The sequence below is a fragment of the Manihot esculenta genome, chromosome 17, assembly GCF_001659605.2.
Source record: "Manihot esculenta cultivar AM560-2 chromosome 17, M.esculenta_v8, whole genome shotgun sequence".
In the NCBI taxonomy this organism is placed as follows: domain Eukaryota; kingdom Viridiplantae; phylum Streptophyta; class Magnoliopsida; order Malpighiales; family Euphorbiaceae; genus Manihot; species Manihot esculenta.
This window is the reverse complement of record NC_035177.2, coordinates 4,011,445-4,031,275: the sequence shown is the minus strand read 5'-3', so window position 1 is coordinate 4,031,275 and position 19,831 is coordinate 4,011,445. Positions and strand designations below refer to the sequence as shown.

Below are 19,831 nucleotides of genomic sequence, written 5' to 3'. Positions count from 1 at the left end.
CAATAAATTATTTGTAAATTCATGTTAAATTATATTGTATAAAATTTTAATATTTGAAATTATAGTTTTAAATTTGAAATATTAAATACCTATATTTTATTTAGTATATTTTCTTTAATTGATATTTTAAATATCTATAAAAAATGATTTATGTTGTTTATGTAACGAGAGTTTTTTTTTTATTTTTAAATTAAATAAAATAATAACTGCAGTTTTTAAAATTTTTGAGATTAATTTTTTAAATTAAAGTTAAATAATTGTAATTTTCAAAATTATAGTTAACTTTTTCATATTACATCTAGTATGATCGTGTATAAAATTTTAATATTTTAACTAAAATTGTAGTTTTTAATTTAAAATATTAAATAACTATGGTTTATTCAGCATATTTTCTTTAATTGATATTTTTAAATATTTATAAAAAATTATTTATGTTTTTTTATGTAAAGAGAGATTAATTTTTCAATTTTTAAAATAAAAAAAAATAACTTCGATTTTTAAAATTTTTTAGACAAATTTCTAAAATTATAATTAAATGTGCCATGTTGCATTATCGTGTATAAATTTTTAATATTTTAACTAAAATTATAGTTTTTAATTTGAAATATTAAATAATTATATTTTATTTAGTATATTTTCTTTAATTAATATTTTTGAATATTTATAAAAAATTATTTATGTTTTTTTATGTAAACTACTCTACTTATACATATTGAAAAAAATATTTTAAAATAGTATTTAAAATTTACTAATTAGCCACTTTATTAATTTTAAGAAAAAATTTTAAAATATTTTAAATAATTTTAAAAAACATTGTTAATAATTTTAAAAAATATTTTAAAATATTTTTAAAATTTTAAAAAAATTATTAATTTATTATTTTATTAATTTTAGCCGTTAAGTAATAGATAAAAAATATAAAATATTTTTTAATGAGACTAATTAATATATTTTTAAAAATATAAATATTTTAATATATTTTTTTACAGTCGAGAAATTAATTTTTAATGTATTTCTCTACTAATTATAAACATTTAATAGTTAAAAATATTATAAATGTTTTAATATATTTTTAAAATGTAAGATTGTGCTAATGAGTTTTTTTTTTTATAATAGAGATTAAATGATAATTTTTTTTAATTAAATTTTCTAAATTATTTATTAATTGGAAAAATATTTTTAAGTATTGCTATTATTAATTAAATTTCCTTTATTTTCGCTTGACTCTTCTATTTCTAAAAGCACCTTGATCTAAATGTTGGTTGTGTGAATCTAATGGCTTATTGTTCGTTTCTAGCAATATGATTTTTTTTTTCTTATTTTAGATTTGGATCTCTGATTTTTTTATGAAAGAAAATTCTCACTGCCATGAACTTTAATAAGTTTGTTTGCAGTCTTTACGACTTCATTTGAAAGAGTAACTCCGTTGTCTTGGTTGATTGTCTAGTAACAAGAGTCTTCAAAGAAGAGCGACAATATCTCTAAGGTTGTGTATTCGGAATGGTTTCTTTTTTATTGAGCCTAGAGTAGAGACCTTAAATGTTTGCATTTTTGTTTTGCACCTTAGGCACTCTTTCTCTATTGACAAAAAAAAAAAAAAAATCCCTATTTTATTGCATACGCTCTTAATATTAATTTGCAAGTTTTCTTATTGTTCAAAAAAAAAATCATTAAATTTAATCATTCCATCTATTTTCTAACATTACTCAAATTTTAAGAAATAATTATTTAGTGTCTAGAATTTACCCTTTGTTAATGCTTTCATTCACTTTTTTTTTAAAAAAATATATTAAACATCTATTTTTAGGTATTTTGGCCTCTTTATAAATATAAATAAATGAATCAATAAAATAAAGAAATTATATTTTTAATAATGCATTACTAAGAATGCATTTATAACTCACATTTATATAAAAAGAAAATTAACTATTTGGTTCATAGGGTTTATTTTGAAACTAATAAATTAATCCTTATATTTTTTAAAAAATATAATTACAGCCTATGTTTTTTAAAGCCTTTAACTATTTAATCCTTTTATTTTTAATTTCGAGATAAATATATATCTCAAATTATTATTTCATTCATTAATTTTACTATTGTAAACATTCTCATCAGCAGATTTTACCAATATTGACCCCTTTAACTCTCATTAAACAACTTTCTAAATTGACTAAAAAAAAGAAATATTTAGTTTATATTTTAAAATATAAAAATTTAAATATTAATTATAATTATATTTAAGAACATGTTTTTCTTTATAGTAAATACCAAATAGGCCTAAACATCACATAGCCTCTTCAATATGTGATCAGAAGAAAAGTAAAGAGATATTCTTTGTTTTTCACTCAAATAAATGGCATAAAAAATGTATAGTGACTTGGATTTTTTGCTCTTCAAATTTAGAAAAAGTTCCAAAGAATCAAATTACTAAGCAGGATTGATACATAATGAAGAGGCAAACCAATTTGCCATTAAGGAAAAATCAGGTGAAATAAAACTAAATAAATGATGAAATCTATAAGATAAAATTAATAATGGAAATGGAAGGAAGAAACCTTTAAATGACTGACTAGCTCTTTATGTTTTCTGCCAGTCTCACTATGAGAAGACATGATTCAATCTTCATCATCTGAGTTAAATGTAATCTTTTTCGCCTTTGGAGCATCTGCAGATATTTCTCTGAAGTGGGCCCCATAAAGCTTGGACTCCTGCAATTAATGACAAAAAGTAAACTGTTAAGAAGGAACTAAAATTCATGACTATGCCCAGCTTGTATCATTGGCCAAGTACACGTTTACACCCCAGTACCACTATACTATTCCAGATTAACTCATTGGATACCAGAACTGAAAAATAACTTAATAACAATGTCACTCGTCTTACCGGGAGTAGTTTTATTATTCTGTGAAATTTACAGCACAATCAGCAAGATTTAAAGTAAACTTAGAAACAAGTGTCAACTTTTAACCTTTTTGACAAGATATCATTGGCATGGTTAATTGTGTTTAGTGTTATGATTTTCATGTATTCAATAGGTTAATAATTTTAGTTCAAGTGTTTATTGTGTTAATCCTAGACAATATATGGGGTGTTTAGCATACAATTATCCTCCAACAATGTATTTGGTGTACAATTGCTCTCCCACAACACAAGCACATATGAGAAACCCCAACCCTGTAGCTGCATGTAAAAGTAAAACTGAAAGAATACATTAAAAAAAAGGTGTAAAAATATCAGATAAAAAAATGAGCACCTTTTTCTTTACATGAGTGCCAAATTTCAAAAGAGCAGATGGCACAACTTGCCCAGCTTCACGGAGAACGTTCACAAGCTCTCCAGCGAGCCCCTGGAATAGAATTGTTATTACTTTTTTTTTTCTCGTTAACTGCAGAATTTAGCAGGAGCATCCTAATAAAACTTAAAAAATTACCTTATTTTGATGCGTGAAAAATGTGTGGGCAACACCCTTCTTACCAGCCCGACCAGTCCTGCCAATTCTGTGGACATAATCTTCTGTAGTGAGTGGAAAACTATAATTGATCACTACTTCAACATCAGGAACATCCAACCCTCGAGCAGCAACATCAGTAGCTACCTGCAAATTGTGATTTTAGTCATCAAAGTTTCCCCTCAAAAACAAAAATATTTGAAATGAACTAGGTCAATATAAGGTTGTATCCAATTAACCACTTCATACTTTCTTTCACCAATCCCAAAACTATATTCTCTCTCTATCTTCTCTAGACATTTCCTTATTATTAGTGCGGTACGCACCTTACTTCCCACATATGTTTCCACCTCTTTCTTTACTGACATTGCAGCATGAAATGAATATTGAAAATAAAAAAAAGTTGCATATACCAAGATACTATTAAGATTATCGCACTGAAGTTTTTGTACACTCGTAATTAAACACTAATTTACAATATACCATTAAAGGACAGCTGCCCTTCTTGAACAATGACAGTGCCTTTGTCCTTTGATCCTGTGCTTTGTTGCCATGTATAGAAACAACCTTCCAACCTCTACAACATCAAAAAGGACGCAGGAAGAAAGGTTAAGCGAGAAACAAGGACAACAGGAATAATCAATAGCTTCCAAATTGTATTTTTCAGCAACTAGCTTCATAGCCATTTTTGGCTTGCCTTAAATACATTGCAATTTCATATTACCTTGTTTTTAGCATTCCTTCAAGACGAGCAGCTTCCTTCTGGTACAATGCAAAAACCAATACTCTGTTCCTGATAGCAAGTGTAGGAATTTTAAGCTTATTTCGCTCTAGCTTAATATCAGAAAGAAAACTGGAATTGAAACCAAACAAAATGATAAACATAATGGCTAACTTCCACACATGTTATGCCCCATATGGTTCAATTTGGTTCAGCTCCAAATTTACCAAAATGAAAATAACCAAAATCCTCATTCTATAGAATCATATTGAACCAAAAACTAAGAACAACGTGAAAATATGCAAATACATTATTAATCAAATAATCCATAAAACACTGAAATTTAAAAAAAAAAAAAGAACAAAATAGAATCTAACTCGAACCAAATTTTGTTAGTCTAGTTTTAATTGTGGATAAATTACTATCTAGTGCTTACTATTAAAAACATTAATGTCCTTATAATTTAAAATTCAACCATTTAATCTCTCAATTTTGTTTTTGTCAAAAATAGGGTTGACAAGTTTTGGGTTATAACCAAAAAAACAAACCAGAACATATGAAATTTGGTTTTTCAGCTCAGCTGTTTAAGTCACTTGGTTTACTTCGATTATAGATTTTAGGGGAAAAAAAACTTTCTGTTAGTCCTATGTGCAAAATAGAACTGAACTGGCCAATTTATCCCTCCTTCAATCCACCGCCATTTTAAGCATTGGTATAAAAGGTCATCTTCCCTTCTTTCATTTCAGTTTCCGTCCGCACTTCTCTCACTCAGTCAAAAGGCCTTCCTTTTTCTGGCCTCTCTTTCTCTATCAAACTTCAGTTTCATTTTCCTTTTCTTGTAGTCAACGGAGTCCCACTCTTAGAAGCCAAAATAGAGTCACCCGTCACCTAGAGCCTAAACAGAGAAAGAGTCATCCTCAACATGGTTTCAAATAATGGTCATTATGTTACATAGTGGCCCTTTAAGTTACATATTTATACATAATAGCCGTTATTTTCTAGGTTTTAGAAGGGTTGTTACCGTTAACCCCGTTATTTAAAGGTAATTTTTTGGTTAATTCAGTTTTCGAATAGGTGAAATTTGAAACACTGAATCAACCAAAAATATTAGAAGGTACTGAGTTTTATACTTTGAGTGACAACGCCTTAGTTTGTTATAATATTTAGTGTTCTTTTAAATTTTAGCAATTCTACCCTGTACTAATTCTGAAGGCAAATCTTGAGATGAAAGCTCACCTCAAAGGTAAATCAGAATAAAATCCATAAGTAAACTATCCTTTCATTCTGTTACAGTTACTCCCATTTTTCAAAAGGCAAAACTTGAGATGAAAGATCACAAAGCCTATGGGTTTCAAGTTAAGTACAACCGAAAGACAATCAAAGCATTGCATTTATAATGCAAGGGCAATGAGAACTGAATAGTGAGAAAATCCAACGAAGTTAATATTTTCAACACTTTGATTCTATTAACAAAAAAATGACAACAGTCACAATGATATTATATAATACCAAAGCAAGTTGGTTAAAACAAAGAGGGGCGATAGTTATCCAATAAGGTTAAGTTCCTTAAAACAAAGATGGGACAGTAATCCAGTAAGGTTAAGTTCCTAAAATCCTTTCAAGGTTAGCCAACTTAAGCACCTAATAATGGAAGTTGGGTGGAGAAGAAACATGTCCACAACATGAAGTATGGTCATATGAATGTGGAAATAAGCAATGATTGAATAAGAAAGAAGCATATTCAAATGAAAGTGGAAATGGCACCTATAAGGAAAAAGTTAAGAGAGCAAAACTGATAATGGTTGCTCATATCCACTATCCAGCAGATAAATCAAGATAGGATTAAGTTCAAAGATGGATTCACATATTGGTACATCAAAGTCAGAAGAGCAAAAGACAGAAGGTTGACCAAGAATAACATAGGGGATGATGTCAAGAAAGGTTTAACATCTCTAGATTTTTCTGAAATTTTAGTCTAAAATCCAACTAAAACATGGACCTACATAGCCAAAACCCAAATAGATCAGTGCTGGGACTAAGTTGAGTTCAATAGAGTAATTAATAGTTAATTTACATTCAGGTTACACATGTCAAAGAATACAAGCATGTATAAAGGCACAAGGTACCGTTGGGATTTGTGATATTTGTCTAGCAAAGCAATCAAACGATCATCACGCAGATGTTCCTCCAGGACCTAAATGTAGAAGAGAAGGTGACAATATATATAAAAATATGCATCTTAGCACAACACAAAAAATCCAAATTTCACAAAGACCCCTAGCTACGCATTGAGCAACAAACCTCCACAATCTGCATGACATCATGGTTGGCAGCCGTATCCTCTGAACCTACAACTACCTGAAAAGCTCATTAATTTTACAATGGATGTAGCTAACAACCAAACAATTAGAACCAGTAGTGAAGATCCACACCTTAATGGGGTTAGGATCCATGTACTCCTCAGCTAGGTTATGTACATCTAGAGGCCATGTAGCACTGAACATTATCATTTGGCGAGCTGTATAGGTTAAGTGAATCATATAAATAGTCAAGAATATACAATATACATTAGATATTTTCTTTAACTGAGAATAAATTAAACTAAACTGATATCAAAAGCTTAAACAATAAAATTATCACAACATTGAGGGTAATTAAAGAAATACACTCTCTCCCACGATTTACTTAATGATACTCCCTTAACACCGGATAAGTAGCATCCCGCTTTTCCTTTTTCCGTCTTAAGTTATTTAATCAGAAGTGAAGCACTATAAGTTTAATTCTCTAACATTATCCTGTTATCACCATAATTTTACCTAAAAAATTGCAAAGCATTAATTGACTTGACCATTCAACTAAGAAAGCTACTGATGCAGAAAATGCTGATCAATAACCCTAAAGTTCTTTCCAGGTGACACAATTTGAGTGCTCAATGCTAGTAGGTTCTTCATGTGGTCTTCCAAATGGAATGTCAAAGAACAGTCACTTCCACAAAGAATGATAGTAATAACTTAGTTTCAAAACCCTTACATAAATTCAAAATTATAAATAGGAGAAATATAAGCATACATTTGACAAAAAACAGCATTAGTATATCTAACACAATTAAGTATTCTGTACAGAAAGTCATAAACTGTAGTTTACTTGTAATGAGATGATACATATTTGCACCCCTAAACTTAAACAAAAAAATCTCATGGCACCCTGAATTTTGAAAATGATCCATGAGACACCTAGACTATTTAAAATTGGAATTAAGTTGACTTTGTTATCCCAATTATCACGTAGTGTAAATCTCTAAAGTATTCTTAAACCAATTTGAATCTAGGGAGAAGATTCTTTGAATGAAGAAAATATAAAGCGAATTTGAATTTCAAGCTTTGTATTTTGTGTAAGATTGTTGTTAAGTTACTAACTGTTGACGGTGAATTTTGGCAACAATTTGAGCTTGTAAATACATGTCAATGAATTTGTAGTTCACGCTACATCATTCTAAGATTGCAAGGTCATTATAATTACACTTTTGAATATTTCAAGTGTCATGGCACAATTTCACAGTTCATGCTACCACAACACTTTCTTAGTGAAGTTGAGGGATGCAAATATGTACTCAGTATTTGTAATTTATAAAATATTGATTCAAAATCCTTTGGATTTGAGGGAAAAGCCAATAGTTAGAGATCCCAACTTCCAACATTTCAATGAATATTTTGAAACATTGCATACTGTAACATTTAGCAAACATTCCAAACCAACAATTGAAAGCCCAAATGTCAAATTTAGCCCCTACCACTCATCCAAATAAGCACTATACTTTCTCAATCTGGTTTAAGGCGAATAGGCCAATAATACGGGATTTTAAAAAAAAAAATTCCCTTTGTCTCCTGGCTTTGGAGTTGAATCCTTTCTAATACCAAATAACATTTTATTCAATGCACTTTATTATTGATAAATATTATAAGATATTATCTCAATTTGTTTCACAAGTTCTATGATTTTTGCGAAGAACTGAACTAGGTTTTAATTGTGATAACTAAATAACTACATGAATAAATTATGCGTAGAGTTTTATTTAAAATTTTGAGTGTGATTTTTTTTCAGATTTCAATTATGGGAATATATTGATTATATTTTACAATATGAACATTATAATTGAACGACAAATTTTTCTGTTAAAGACATTTGTCTCTAATTGTGAATGATACTACAACTAAAAGAAGTTATATCGTATCCATCATAATAATAATGCCTCTCCTAAATATTAAGCGAAAAGGAATACTTAAAACTGTCATATTACAATTTCTTTAAGTTCTACATGATAAAAATTTACCTCAATATTCTTCAATATTATAAAAAAATTAAATAAAAAATTCATGCTGCAATAAGCCTATGAAATGATGCAGGTATGCTTGTGAACATCAACAATCTAATTCTTTTTCTTTCTATTCAAATGCCTTGTAGGATAGAGAGAGAGTACCAGAACATGTGTTGCCTAATATGGAACGAACTTCCTGTCTAAATCCCATATCAAGCATCCTATCCGCTTCATCAAGGACCTACAGAAAATAATGTTAAAAAGAGAACACTCGTTTGCAGCAACGCAAAAAGGCAATTTGTAATGCTTGCAACTGCAAATTCTGCATAATCAATTAATAGCTCCTTTTCTTAGACTTTAATGCATCTTGATCATAACTCATTTCAACGAATTGGCAAGATTAGGAAATAAAAATCTCCTGAAAATTCAACTATGCATTCACCTAGCTTGGTAAATATTAGATAAACAGTAATGGTATGATTAAATACACAGGTGAGTGAAAAATGAATGATATCAATTCACAAAATTTCAATTTGATTATTCAGCAAATTATGCTTAATTTAGCATGAAAAAATTGTAAGAAAAAAAAAGAAAGTTCTTTATTCTTTGTTCTTTTATAAAGCTATGAAATATAATGATTTATAGATTTATCATATAATGAACAATGGATTTGTAGATGAATATTGACGACACTGTAACAAAACAAACATAAACTGATTGTTGAATATGCTATCTATATTAAAAAAAATAAAGAAACAAAGAAAGAAAATTTAAAAAATAACCATGCATAAGAGAGAAAATACAAACAAATATCTGTAAAACAAATATAATATAAGTTAGGAGCAGGATTCAGAGGCATCATATGCAAAGGTAATGAACAGTTTAAGATTCTCTTATGCATAAAACATCTCTCTCTTTCTCTCTTTCAAGATGTCCATTTTTTCCTTCTAGGATATTCTATTCCATTTGGTAGTTAAAATTGCTTCCTGGTATCCATTTTTCCCTTCTTTGGGTATTCTATGTTTATATTTCCTTTGGTCGTTAAAATTGCATCTACAATTTTCAAGAGTTCACAGAAATTGCTCTTTTCTCTCTCTAAAAATTAGTTGCAATCTGAATTGATGCAGGTTGTACTTATTGTGGCCAGACAGTAGTGAGGAGTGCCACTCAGAGTACTCTAACAGCCCGGTGTTGACAGTTCTCTTGCTTCCAGATTTTGCTTTGAAACGGAGACTTCAGTATTTTAAGTTATTCTCCAACAATTAAAAATAATCTTCTAGAAGCTTTGGTTGTTGAACTTGGCGCTTTTTTGCTTCCTTTTCAGGTTTGTTCACATTCTTTTCTTACATGCCTTTAGTAGAAGCATCTATTGTACTTCAAAAATTTTTGAGCTTGTTAGTTTGAAAACCAAATAGTAGCTAATCCAGCCAAATTTTTTAGAAGAATTCAGTTAACTTTGGATCAGTTTGATTGAAACATATAGCAACCAAATGTTATCCCCAAGTATATAGCAAGCATGTGATGACTGCCCATAAGAACAATTAAAAAATGCTAATTAAGCAATAGGTTGAGAAGCAATTTTTACTTACCACAAAAGATACTTCCGTTAGGTTGCATACATTCATTTCAATTAGATCCTTCAGACGACCAGGGGTTGCAATGACAATGTCCTGAGTGTATAATATAAAGGAAACTGCAATTAATAATTAATAGTAATGCAGGAAAGTGTAGAAAAATGAAAATATACAAATATCATAAATGAATATATAACAAAGATACATATGCAACAGAAGAGATATCTTACAAGGAGAAAAAACTATTTTCTGTATCTAGAAGGGCAAAAGAAATACTATATCCATATGAACAAAATTTCCCAGTTATGGTTTTAATCATGGCAAATTTCACCAACCATATTCTCGTAACATTCAATCGTCCCATAAACTCCACCAATTTCAATATAATGAACACAAAACCCACTTTACTGGATTCTGAATATAGCTCACACATGCTGCTGACATGCCATGCCTAGCTGGTGCCAAGTGCCAACCCATTAGAAAAGAAACTGAAATTGAAATGTAGGCATACTGTTTTCTCTTCCTTCTTCATGTTCTCAGCCTTTCCCTCCTCCCTTACTTTCTCTCATCTCTCTCAACCTATCTATCTTTCACTCCTTTTGCTCCCTCTTTCTGTTGATCCATGCATGAGAGCTCAGAACAAGAGAAATATATCAGCTGCTACGGAATACAGCAACCACATCCTCTACAACCAGCAATCTGTGACTCTCACCTCACTCCACAACTATGCTGACATGCTTGCTGATGCCAAGAAGACCATTGAGCTTAACCCAACTGGCGACTGGTCTAAAGGCCACTCCTGCATTGGAGCAGCATACTTGGAGTTGAAATGTTGCCACATTGTTTTTCTCTTCCTTCTTTACATTCCCTGTCTTCCCCTCCTCCCTTACTCTCATCTCTCTCAACCCTCTTATTTCTCCCCTTTTGATTGCTCTCCCTTGATCTATGCATGAGAGCACAGAACAAGAGAAATATATCAGCTGCCATGGAATACAGCAACCACATCCTCTACTCCCACCAATCTTTTGGTGCATTCTCCATCTCTGTTATCCTCTGGACTCATTACGCTAGAGAAGAACTTCATTTCTTCTCACTGCCACTGCTCCCTTTTCAGCTAGCAAGAACTCCTCCATCACGTGTTGTCTGTTTCGCCATCTCCATTCACCATCACATCTCATCTGTGTCGCCATCTCCCATTTCTGCTAGCAAGATCCACAATTCTCCAGGTAGCAAAGAATTAGTGCATGTGTCAAGTGTTGATTGTGCTAGGAGTCTGAATGTTGCTGAATTCGCTATCCTCTTCTCCTGTGGCCACATTCTGCATCTCCCAAGTCCCTAGGGCATTTGAATTGCTGATTGTTGAATATTGATGTTTACTTTGTAGATGTGAATTGAGATATATGTCAATTTTTCTACTATTTTCGGTTCTATCCAAACTGAAATGAACCAAATGTATTTTTTTGGTTCGGTTATTCCTTCACATTTGGTTCAGTATAGAAATTTCAGTTGTTCAGTTTTATTTTTCTTATTTGATTCAGTTTCGAACCAACCAAATGCTTTCCCCCAAGCATGGTGACTTGCACACAGTATAAAGCATGTTGACTTGCACACAGTATAAAGCATGTAGATTCTTTGCCAGCCAACAAGCATATCAAGCATGATAGCAAAATCTTCCAAACCAGTCTCTACCTTAATCAACTTCATAACCATTTCAACTGAAAAATGAATAGGAACTCAACATGCTAGAGAAGTTTTAAACTAGAGAGTTGGCAATACTACCCAAATATCGAGATTTTTTGGAGGCTGTCAAAGGGCTTTTATTCTCAATTCTAATCATTAACCAAGCCACTAACTTGTTTTGTTGGTCTTGATCTAATCAGCTTATTCTAGAAAGTGCTATTATGGCAGCCACTCTATGTTTACTAGCATTTTTTTAATATATAATGACACAATTCATTGGTTGAATAAATATTAGTCTAAGAAACTTTAGAAATTCAGAGGTCAAGGAAGATGTTAAGATGCAAGGCTCCCTAGCGTGGAAAAAATTCTAGGTATGAGTCTTACTAGGATACTTACAATCTATTTAATCAATTACACATATTATGTTTTCACACCCACAAGCCAGAAAAATTGTAAATCTGATGCCATTTATTGAGAGAAATCAGAGAATCCAATGACCCTTTTAACAGTCATGAACTTTGAGCTTCTCTTGCCTAAGCATCAAGCTAGATTCCTCTGTCATATCCTTATTAACCATTAAGCCACCCAATTGTCTTATACTAACAAGTGACAAAGATCAAACGCTATAATCCTCTCTTAACAACCGACCAGAATTTCCCGCCACAGGCTGCAACAAAAAGAAAAGTCTTCCACAATCCAATCTGAAGACTTAAAGAATGAGTCCTAAGAGGCTAGCAGTTTCAACTTTCAAAAAATATTTACTTGGGAGTTGGGAGTACCAGAAAAATAAAACTCTAGGAATCTAGACTGCAACTCTCATCCCCTTTTAAGCCACAAAACAACTATATTGATATAAAAAAATCAAACAGGAATTTACAGTTTGAATCATAAAACAACCATGTATACCACATTTCTTTGAATCATAAAGCAACCATGTACACCACATTAACACTACAGGCAATATATACCACAAACAGAAAACAGAATAAATATCATCACATAAAATTAGGGAGAGAGAACAGAATATCCTACAACACCAGACTTGAGGGAAGAAATTTGAGGTCCTTTCGAGGTTCCTCCGTATAGACAAACTGATTTCACACTGCAAGGTTCCCCAGCATCATGTAGAACAACAGAAATCTGTAATAGAAAAAAAAAAAAAAAAAAAAAAGAAAGAAAAAGAAGAAAGAAAATAATTATACTATGAGTTCTAATATACCATATAAGCAGAATAATTATAAAACATTATATGCAGTAATATAAACCAAGGAAGAAGAAAGTGTAGAAAGAAAAGGAAGCAAAATAACAAAAATAGCATCCTATCAATAGAAGTCACGGCCTATCTAGATTGATTCCCACTTCCAGTCACAAACATTCAATAAAACAAAGCACCATAGCAGCATTAGCAAAAGCTTTCCTGATGCGGCAAAGGTTTTGGTTCCATTTTAACTTTCCATTAAACCCCTTTTTCTGTTGTACCTTTCCATTAAACCCATTTTTAGTTGTCATACAGTATCACATTTCAATTTTTTAAGTGAAACTAAGCTCATAACTCTGGTGAAGGAGGCTTCCTCCTCCTTTAAAGCTTTAAGGAACCGGGTTTGTTCCCTGAACCCAGTAACCAATTCAATAGGAGTTTACTACATTTATAATAGGCATCCCGAAATTCATTTCTCCACATCTAACCAAACAATAGCCTTATTTAAACATTTTCCCTCTGTAACTGCTATGATAAAATATGCAGCATCTTCTTTAGTAGATATATATGACTTGATCACATATTACACAATTTCAGCAACTACAAAGATAACTTACTTGGTCAGCTAATTCCCGCGTAGGTGCAAGCACAAGGCAAAGGGGATTCACCCTCTTATTAGCCGATGCCCTTTTTCGCTTGCTCAAAACATGCATAATTGCGGGTATCCCATACGCCAATGTCTTGCCTGAAGGGGGGGAAACAATCACAAACCAGAAATCTTATTCAACTTTATCTTTGATTTCTACAATTAAAAAGCCTACCTGATCCAGTCTTTGCAATCCCAATAAAATCACGCCCATTCAACAAAAAAGGCCAAGCATGGGCCTGAATTGGAGATGGATTCTTAAAATTTTCACAGCATTTCAGAACAATATCTGGCAAATTCGACTCAGCAAACGATTTCAATGGGGCATACTTTGCCTCATGCGCATCCTTTCCAGTCACCGCCACCGTATCTCCGTCGCCTTCAACTGGCACTAATTCCTCCAGTTCATGGGTTTCAATATCATTCCCTTGCTGGGTTCCATTTTCTTTCTCTTCCTTCTGCTTTTTCTTCTTTTTGTCTCTCTTGGAGTCTTTTTGAACCTCTGTTTCTTCTAGCTTTCTCTTTATATTTAGTTCCTTTCCTTCATCAGATTCAAGCTTGACATGCTTATTCTTCTTCTTCTTCTTCTCCCTCTTATCAGTTTCGTGGGAGTCTAATTGGATAACTGGTTCGTTGATTAGGACGGTTTCTTCGAGCTTTTTACCCATGGCCGCAGGCAGCAACTCGAAGCAGAGCAAACCAGCACCACAACCGAAAGGAAGAACGAGGTTTATTTTTAGGGTTTTAGATTTGCACCGGCTGCATAAAGTTAGAAAAACTGTATGTTAAAAATATTTTGAATATTTTATTTTATTATTATTAACATTTTTATCTTCTTATTTAAAAAAGTGTAGATATCAACAAAATTGTATAAATTAAAAAAATTGAAAAATTTTTATTATAAAATCTCAAATTTTAATTTTAATTTTAATCTATTTTTCTAACACAAAATTTAAAATAATAAATAATTTCTTATCTATTATATTATATTATATTATATATTTATATTTTATATATTATATATTATATAATAAAGTATGCTTTTGGAAATGGATGAGAGAATAAAAAAATTAATTTTTTATTTTTAATTATTTTCATAATTTTTTTAATCTAAATTTATAAAAAAAATATTTTTTCTTTTTTATTTTAAAATTATTTTAGTAGTTTTTCTTATCTAAATTGTTTAATTTATCTTTTAAATTTTTTTACACAATTCAGATTTATTCAATTTATTTTTTGAGTTTTTGAAAAAATTATTTTACATTTAATTTTTTATTTTTAAATTATTCTAATAATTTTTTTAATTTAAATTCATTTAATTTATCTTTTAAATTTTTTTATACTAAAATTATTTAATTTACCTTTTTTTTCTTTTGTGAATATAAAAATTCATTTATTTATAATAAAAAGAAAATATTTAAATTTCTCGTGAAGGCAATAATAAATCTGCAAATGCTAGAATTTAAGAATATTTATTAATCATATACATAGCTAACATATAAAATATTTTTTAATTAAAATTGCTATTATATAGTTGATATTGTATAATAATAATCTAAAAAGGATCGTGTGATAAAAATCTAATCATGTAATACTCAACCACAACGAAAGGAAAAAAAAAAAACCTCGAACGCTTCAAGTTTCGGCTCTTCATCAAAACTCTTTCTTTCTTAGAGAGATTGAGTCTTCACAGGAAGTTACCGTTAGCAGCTACAATCCAATAAATCCCCTTTATACCTGTAATCACAAGATCTCTGACCAATTGATTGGCGAGATCCCTTATCAACGAGCCGGCCATATCATTATCGAATTTTCAGAAAATATTATAATTAACTACATCTAACGATCACAAAAATAAGAGTATACTATTCTTACACAACTACTCTTAAGTTTAGAGTATTATATTACATTCACTCTTCTATTTAGTTTACTAAGTTGCGCGTCAGAGTGGCTGTCGTAGGTGCCAACTATCTAATATTTCCTATTTTGCAGATTTAATCAATCACAGTACAGCTCTATTTTTCAACCGCATCATTTGGTTCCATTGTCGAGAATATTCATTGAATTATCTTTGTTCATTTGGATTGTCGGGAATATTCATTGAATTATCTCTGTTCATTTGGATTAAAATCAGTCTTTTATCATTTTTCTCTTAAAAAAATCTCTCTCTTCTCTCTCACAATGGCCAATAATTCACAAGTTATTGCTAAGGTTACTACTAATAAGAGCAACTGCGAACTTCATCATATGGCTAGAGGTGATAACGAAAAGGCAGCAGGGGAAGGAGAATCCTAGATAACATCAGTATATAAGTTTTTGACACATGATGATTTGGCGACCGATGAATGGTCGGCTGAACAGGTAATAAAGAAATCGTCTAAATATGCACTAATTAATGGTCAATTGTGCAGGAGATCCTCAACTCAATCGTGGTTATGATGCGTAATGAAAAATGTGGGCCGAGAAATCCTTAAAGACATTTATGAAAGTAATCGTGGAAATCACGAAGGAGCTCAGTGATTACTCAGAAAGCATTCGAACAAAGATACTATTGGCCCACGATAATGCAATATGCAAAAGAGCTTTATAGAGGTGTCATCGATGTCAAGCGCATGTAAGCACCCCGAGATCTCAGAAAGTTATGAAGAAATGCAATTCAGCAGTAGAGCCAGATCACGTGTCTTTAATGTAGGAGACTTAGACATTAAAAGAACAAATATAATAGATGCCGAGTCTGGTAAGTTGGGTGAAAATTGGAAAGGGTCATTCAGGATTCCGAAGGTTAATCGTCCAGGGTCTTATAACCTGGCCAAGTTAGATGGCCGAATCATTCCTCACTCTGGGAATATTTGAAAATTTTTTATCAATAACAGTTAATGAGGTATTTTTTCATATGTTGTGTTCTTTAGTGACAAGGAACGTTGGTATTGCTTTTCTTCAAAAAAGACAAGGAGCATTCATGGCAGGCCACAAGGCGAGTTTCAACAAGCCATAATATAGGTGTTAATCCCACTAAATAAGGCCACAAGTTGAGTTCCACCAGGCCAGGTCATAAGGCGGGTTCCACTATACCACAATCCGAGCGTCGGTCCCACTAAACAAGGCCACAAGGTAGGTTCCACCAGGTCAGGTCATAAAACGGGTTATGCCATACCACAATCCAGGTGCCACAAGACGGGTTACGCCAGATCAAGTCACAAGGCGGATTTCACCAGACCACAATACGAGTGTCGGTCCTACTAATCAAGGCCATAAGGCGGATTCCGCCAGGTCAGGCCACAAGGCAAGTTCCACCAGGCCTTCCGGGTGTTAGTCCCACTAAAAGGCCACAAGGCCATCCGAGCGTCAGTCCCGCATAACAAAGCATCTCATGCCAAGTCACAAGACAGAAATCCACCAGGCCATCCGGGTGTTAGTCCCACTAAAAGGCCATAAGGCCATCCGGGCGTCGGTTCCACATAATAAGGCCACAAGTCCATCTAGGTATTAGTCCCATTAAAAGGCTACAAGGTCATCCGGGCGTTGGTCCTGCATAACAAGGTAACTCATGCCAGGCCATTGGCAAGTTCTATCAGGCTATCTGGGCATCGGTCCCACTAATCAAGGCAACTCATGCCAGGCTATAAGGCAAATTTCGTTAAACCATCTGAGCATCAGTCCCACTAATCAAGGCAACTCATACTGGCCCATAAGGCAAGTTTCGTCAGGCCATCTGAGCGTTAGTCCCGCATCACAAGGCATCTTATGCCAGGCCACAAGGCGAGTATACACCAGGTCGATCAACCGGGTTTCAATCCTATTTCATAAAAAGATTTTAAGGCATTTGATGCCAGGTTACGAGCTGGGTATATGCCAGCCGACCAACTGGGTATTAGTCCTATTTCACAAAAAGTTTCAAATGCATTTCATGCCTAGGCCACACGACCAAGCATTGGTCCCATTTCACAAAAAGTCTATGAGGCATTTGTCGCTGCTCTTACGAACACTCCCGAGAAATCCAAAACGTTTTGCAAAGGAAGAAGGCCCATTGTAGGTGGGCGAGACTTTTTGATGATTAGTGAAGGCAAGACGGACTGCTAAGAGTGAAGTTCACAAGGAGGAAAAAGACATGAAGCTCGACAGAGCTGGTCAAGGCTAAAAAATGCCTAAAAAATTATTAAAGCTGGAAAATATTCGGAAGCTTGCCAAGGCTGGTTAAGGCAGGAGAAAACCTAAAAACTCGCCAGGGTGTTACCATATCGCCCAGATTAATTTTAGCCAAAAGATGGACAAGATCTTAGACCAGGCTGGTCGGCAGGGCAAGTAAGAAGAAAGCAAGGACTGCGCACGCTAAGCCCGAATAGAAGCTGACTTATTTCAACGGACTAAACTAAGGTCGCACGGTTTCACTTGGGAGACTTCGCCTACGATAGGCGGGCTTAGCAATGGAGGAGATGATAAAAAGGTTTTTAGATTGTCAAAAGCCTCTGCGCACGCTTTCCCCCATTCAAACGCCCTTCAAGGTATTGAAGAACGGGAGACACCTTCTGAATAAACATGATATGAATCAACCCAGGGCAGTGACTCGCCCATTTAACCTCTGTACTTCATTGATAGTTTTGGGTGCTTCCATGTTTTGGATAGCGTTGATCTTCTTAGGATTTGCTTTTATGCCTCTTTCTGAGATGATATATTCTAGAAACTTTCCAGCCTTTACTCCGAAGGTACACTTTTGAGAGTTTAGCTTCATGTTCGTCTTATCTAGGATGTCAAAGACTTTCCGTATATCCTCTCGACTCTTTACCACCATGTCGTCCATGTACACCTCGACGGTTGATTCCACTATGTCTTTAAAGATTCCTGATACCAACCTTTGGTAAGTGGCTCCTACGTTTTTTAAACCAAAAGGTATTACCTTGCAGCAATAAACTCTCTCATATATTATGAACGCGGTCTTCTTTGCATCCTCGGTATCCATCATGATTTGGTAGTATCCTGAGATGACATCAAGAAAGGAAACCACCACATGACTCGAGGTCGATTTCACTAATCTATTGATGGATGGCAATAGGTAATGATCTTTCGGACATGCTTTATTTAGGTTAGTGAAATCTACGTACATCCTCCACTTTCTATTAGCTTTTTTCACCAGGGTCGCATTGGCCAATCATGTGGGATATTGGACTTCCTTTATCAATCCTGCACTCAAAAGCTTATCAACCTCTTATTTGATTACATGTTGTCTTTTTGGTGCGAACTTTCTTTTCTTTTGGTGGATTGGTTTAACGATCTTGTCAATAGATAGCTTGTGGGTGATAAGAGCGGAGTCTACACCCGTTCCCTCATTTGGAGACCAAGCGAAAGTGGTTACTCAACTTTTTAGCAACTTTACTAGACAAGTCTTTATTTCACCGGTTAACGCAGTGTCGAACCGTACTTTTTGCTCCTTACCTATCTGGACCTCTTATACCGAGTATGCCGGTTCTGGCTTTACGTGAGACTTCGATTTTTTCAGCAAGTCGATGGGCATGATTGCTTTCCTGAAGCTTTTTGCTGGGTGTCTGTAACATTTTTTGGCCAGCTTCAAATTGCCTCGGACTACCGCGATCCCCCATGGAGTTGGAAGCTTAAGACACATAGCACCCATGTTAACAACGATACCGTGGCAGTTTAGCATCAAATGGACAAGTATGGCATTGTATGCAAATCGGATATCTACCAGCGTAAATTCTGCATATAACTCTCGCCTATACTTTTCGTCATCCAATACTAGGAGAAGGTTAATGGCATCCAGTACTGCCATGATTTTATCTCATAATCTTATAAAGGATAGGAAACTCTGATAATACTGTTTTTAACCAAGCTTAACTCGTTAAAAACATTTAAGATGAGAAGGTTAATGGTGCTACCTATATCCACCAATACCCGCCTTATCTCGCACCAATTCAGGAGGATCTTAACAACCAGCGGGTCATTCTGAAAGAATTCAATCGCTTTGTCAGTTAGACCAAACCTAACCTCTTGCTTGGTCCATGGTTCTCGGTCGACAGATAAGACGTCTTCTGCTACCCGCTTATTTTTTCCTTTGCACTTATAAGGTCCTCTCATAATAACATGTACGATTCCGACCATTTTAAGAGATGAGAGATGAGAGATTCCTTTTTTTTTTTTAGAAAGAGAGGAAACAAGATATCAGTTTTAATTCAAATGAATAGATAGAGTTCAATGGATGTTCTCGGTAACAGAACCAAATGGGGTTACTGAGATTAG

The 19,831-nt window shown here is 33.2% G+C and overlaps 1 protein-coding gene across 2 annotated transcripts; it reads right to left on the bottom strand.

Moving 5' to 3' along the window:
* Nucleotides 1-2,354: 2,354 nt before the first annotated feature.
* Nucleotides 2,355-14,359, bottom strand: LOC110605259 (DEAD-box ATP-dependent RNA helicase 5). 2 transcript variants are annotated; one of them, XM_021743691.2, is made up of 13 exons: nucleotides 13,758-14,359; nucleotides 13,554-13,681; nucleotides 12,771-12,878; nucleotides 10,074-10,154; nucleotides 8,647-8,725; nucleotides 6,602-6,687; nucleotides 6,471-6,527; nucleotides 6,296-6,363; nucleotides 4,173-4,241; nucleotides 3,932-4,025; nucleotides 3,431-3,595; nucleotides 3,254-3,346; nucleotides 2,355-2,708 (listed from the first exon to the last, which is right to left on the bottom strand). In XM_021743691.2, the coding sequence occupies exons 1-13, from the start codon at nucleotides 14,248-14,250 to the stop codon at nucleotides 2,616-2,618; spliced, it is 1,614 nt and encodes a 537-aa protein (XP_021599383.1). In that variant the 5' UTR covers nucleotides 14,251-14,359; the 3' UTR covers nucleotides 2,355-2,615. The 2 variants fall into 2 exon arrangements, with proteins under 2 accessions (XP_021599383.1, XP_043808460.1); XM_043952525.1 differs by having other exon boundaries at nucleotides 4,173-4,235.
* Between the last annotated feature and the right edge of the window lie 5,472 nt (nucleotides 14,360-19,831).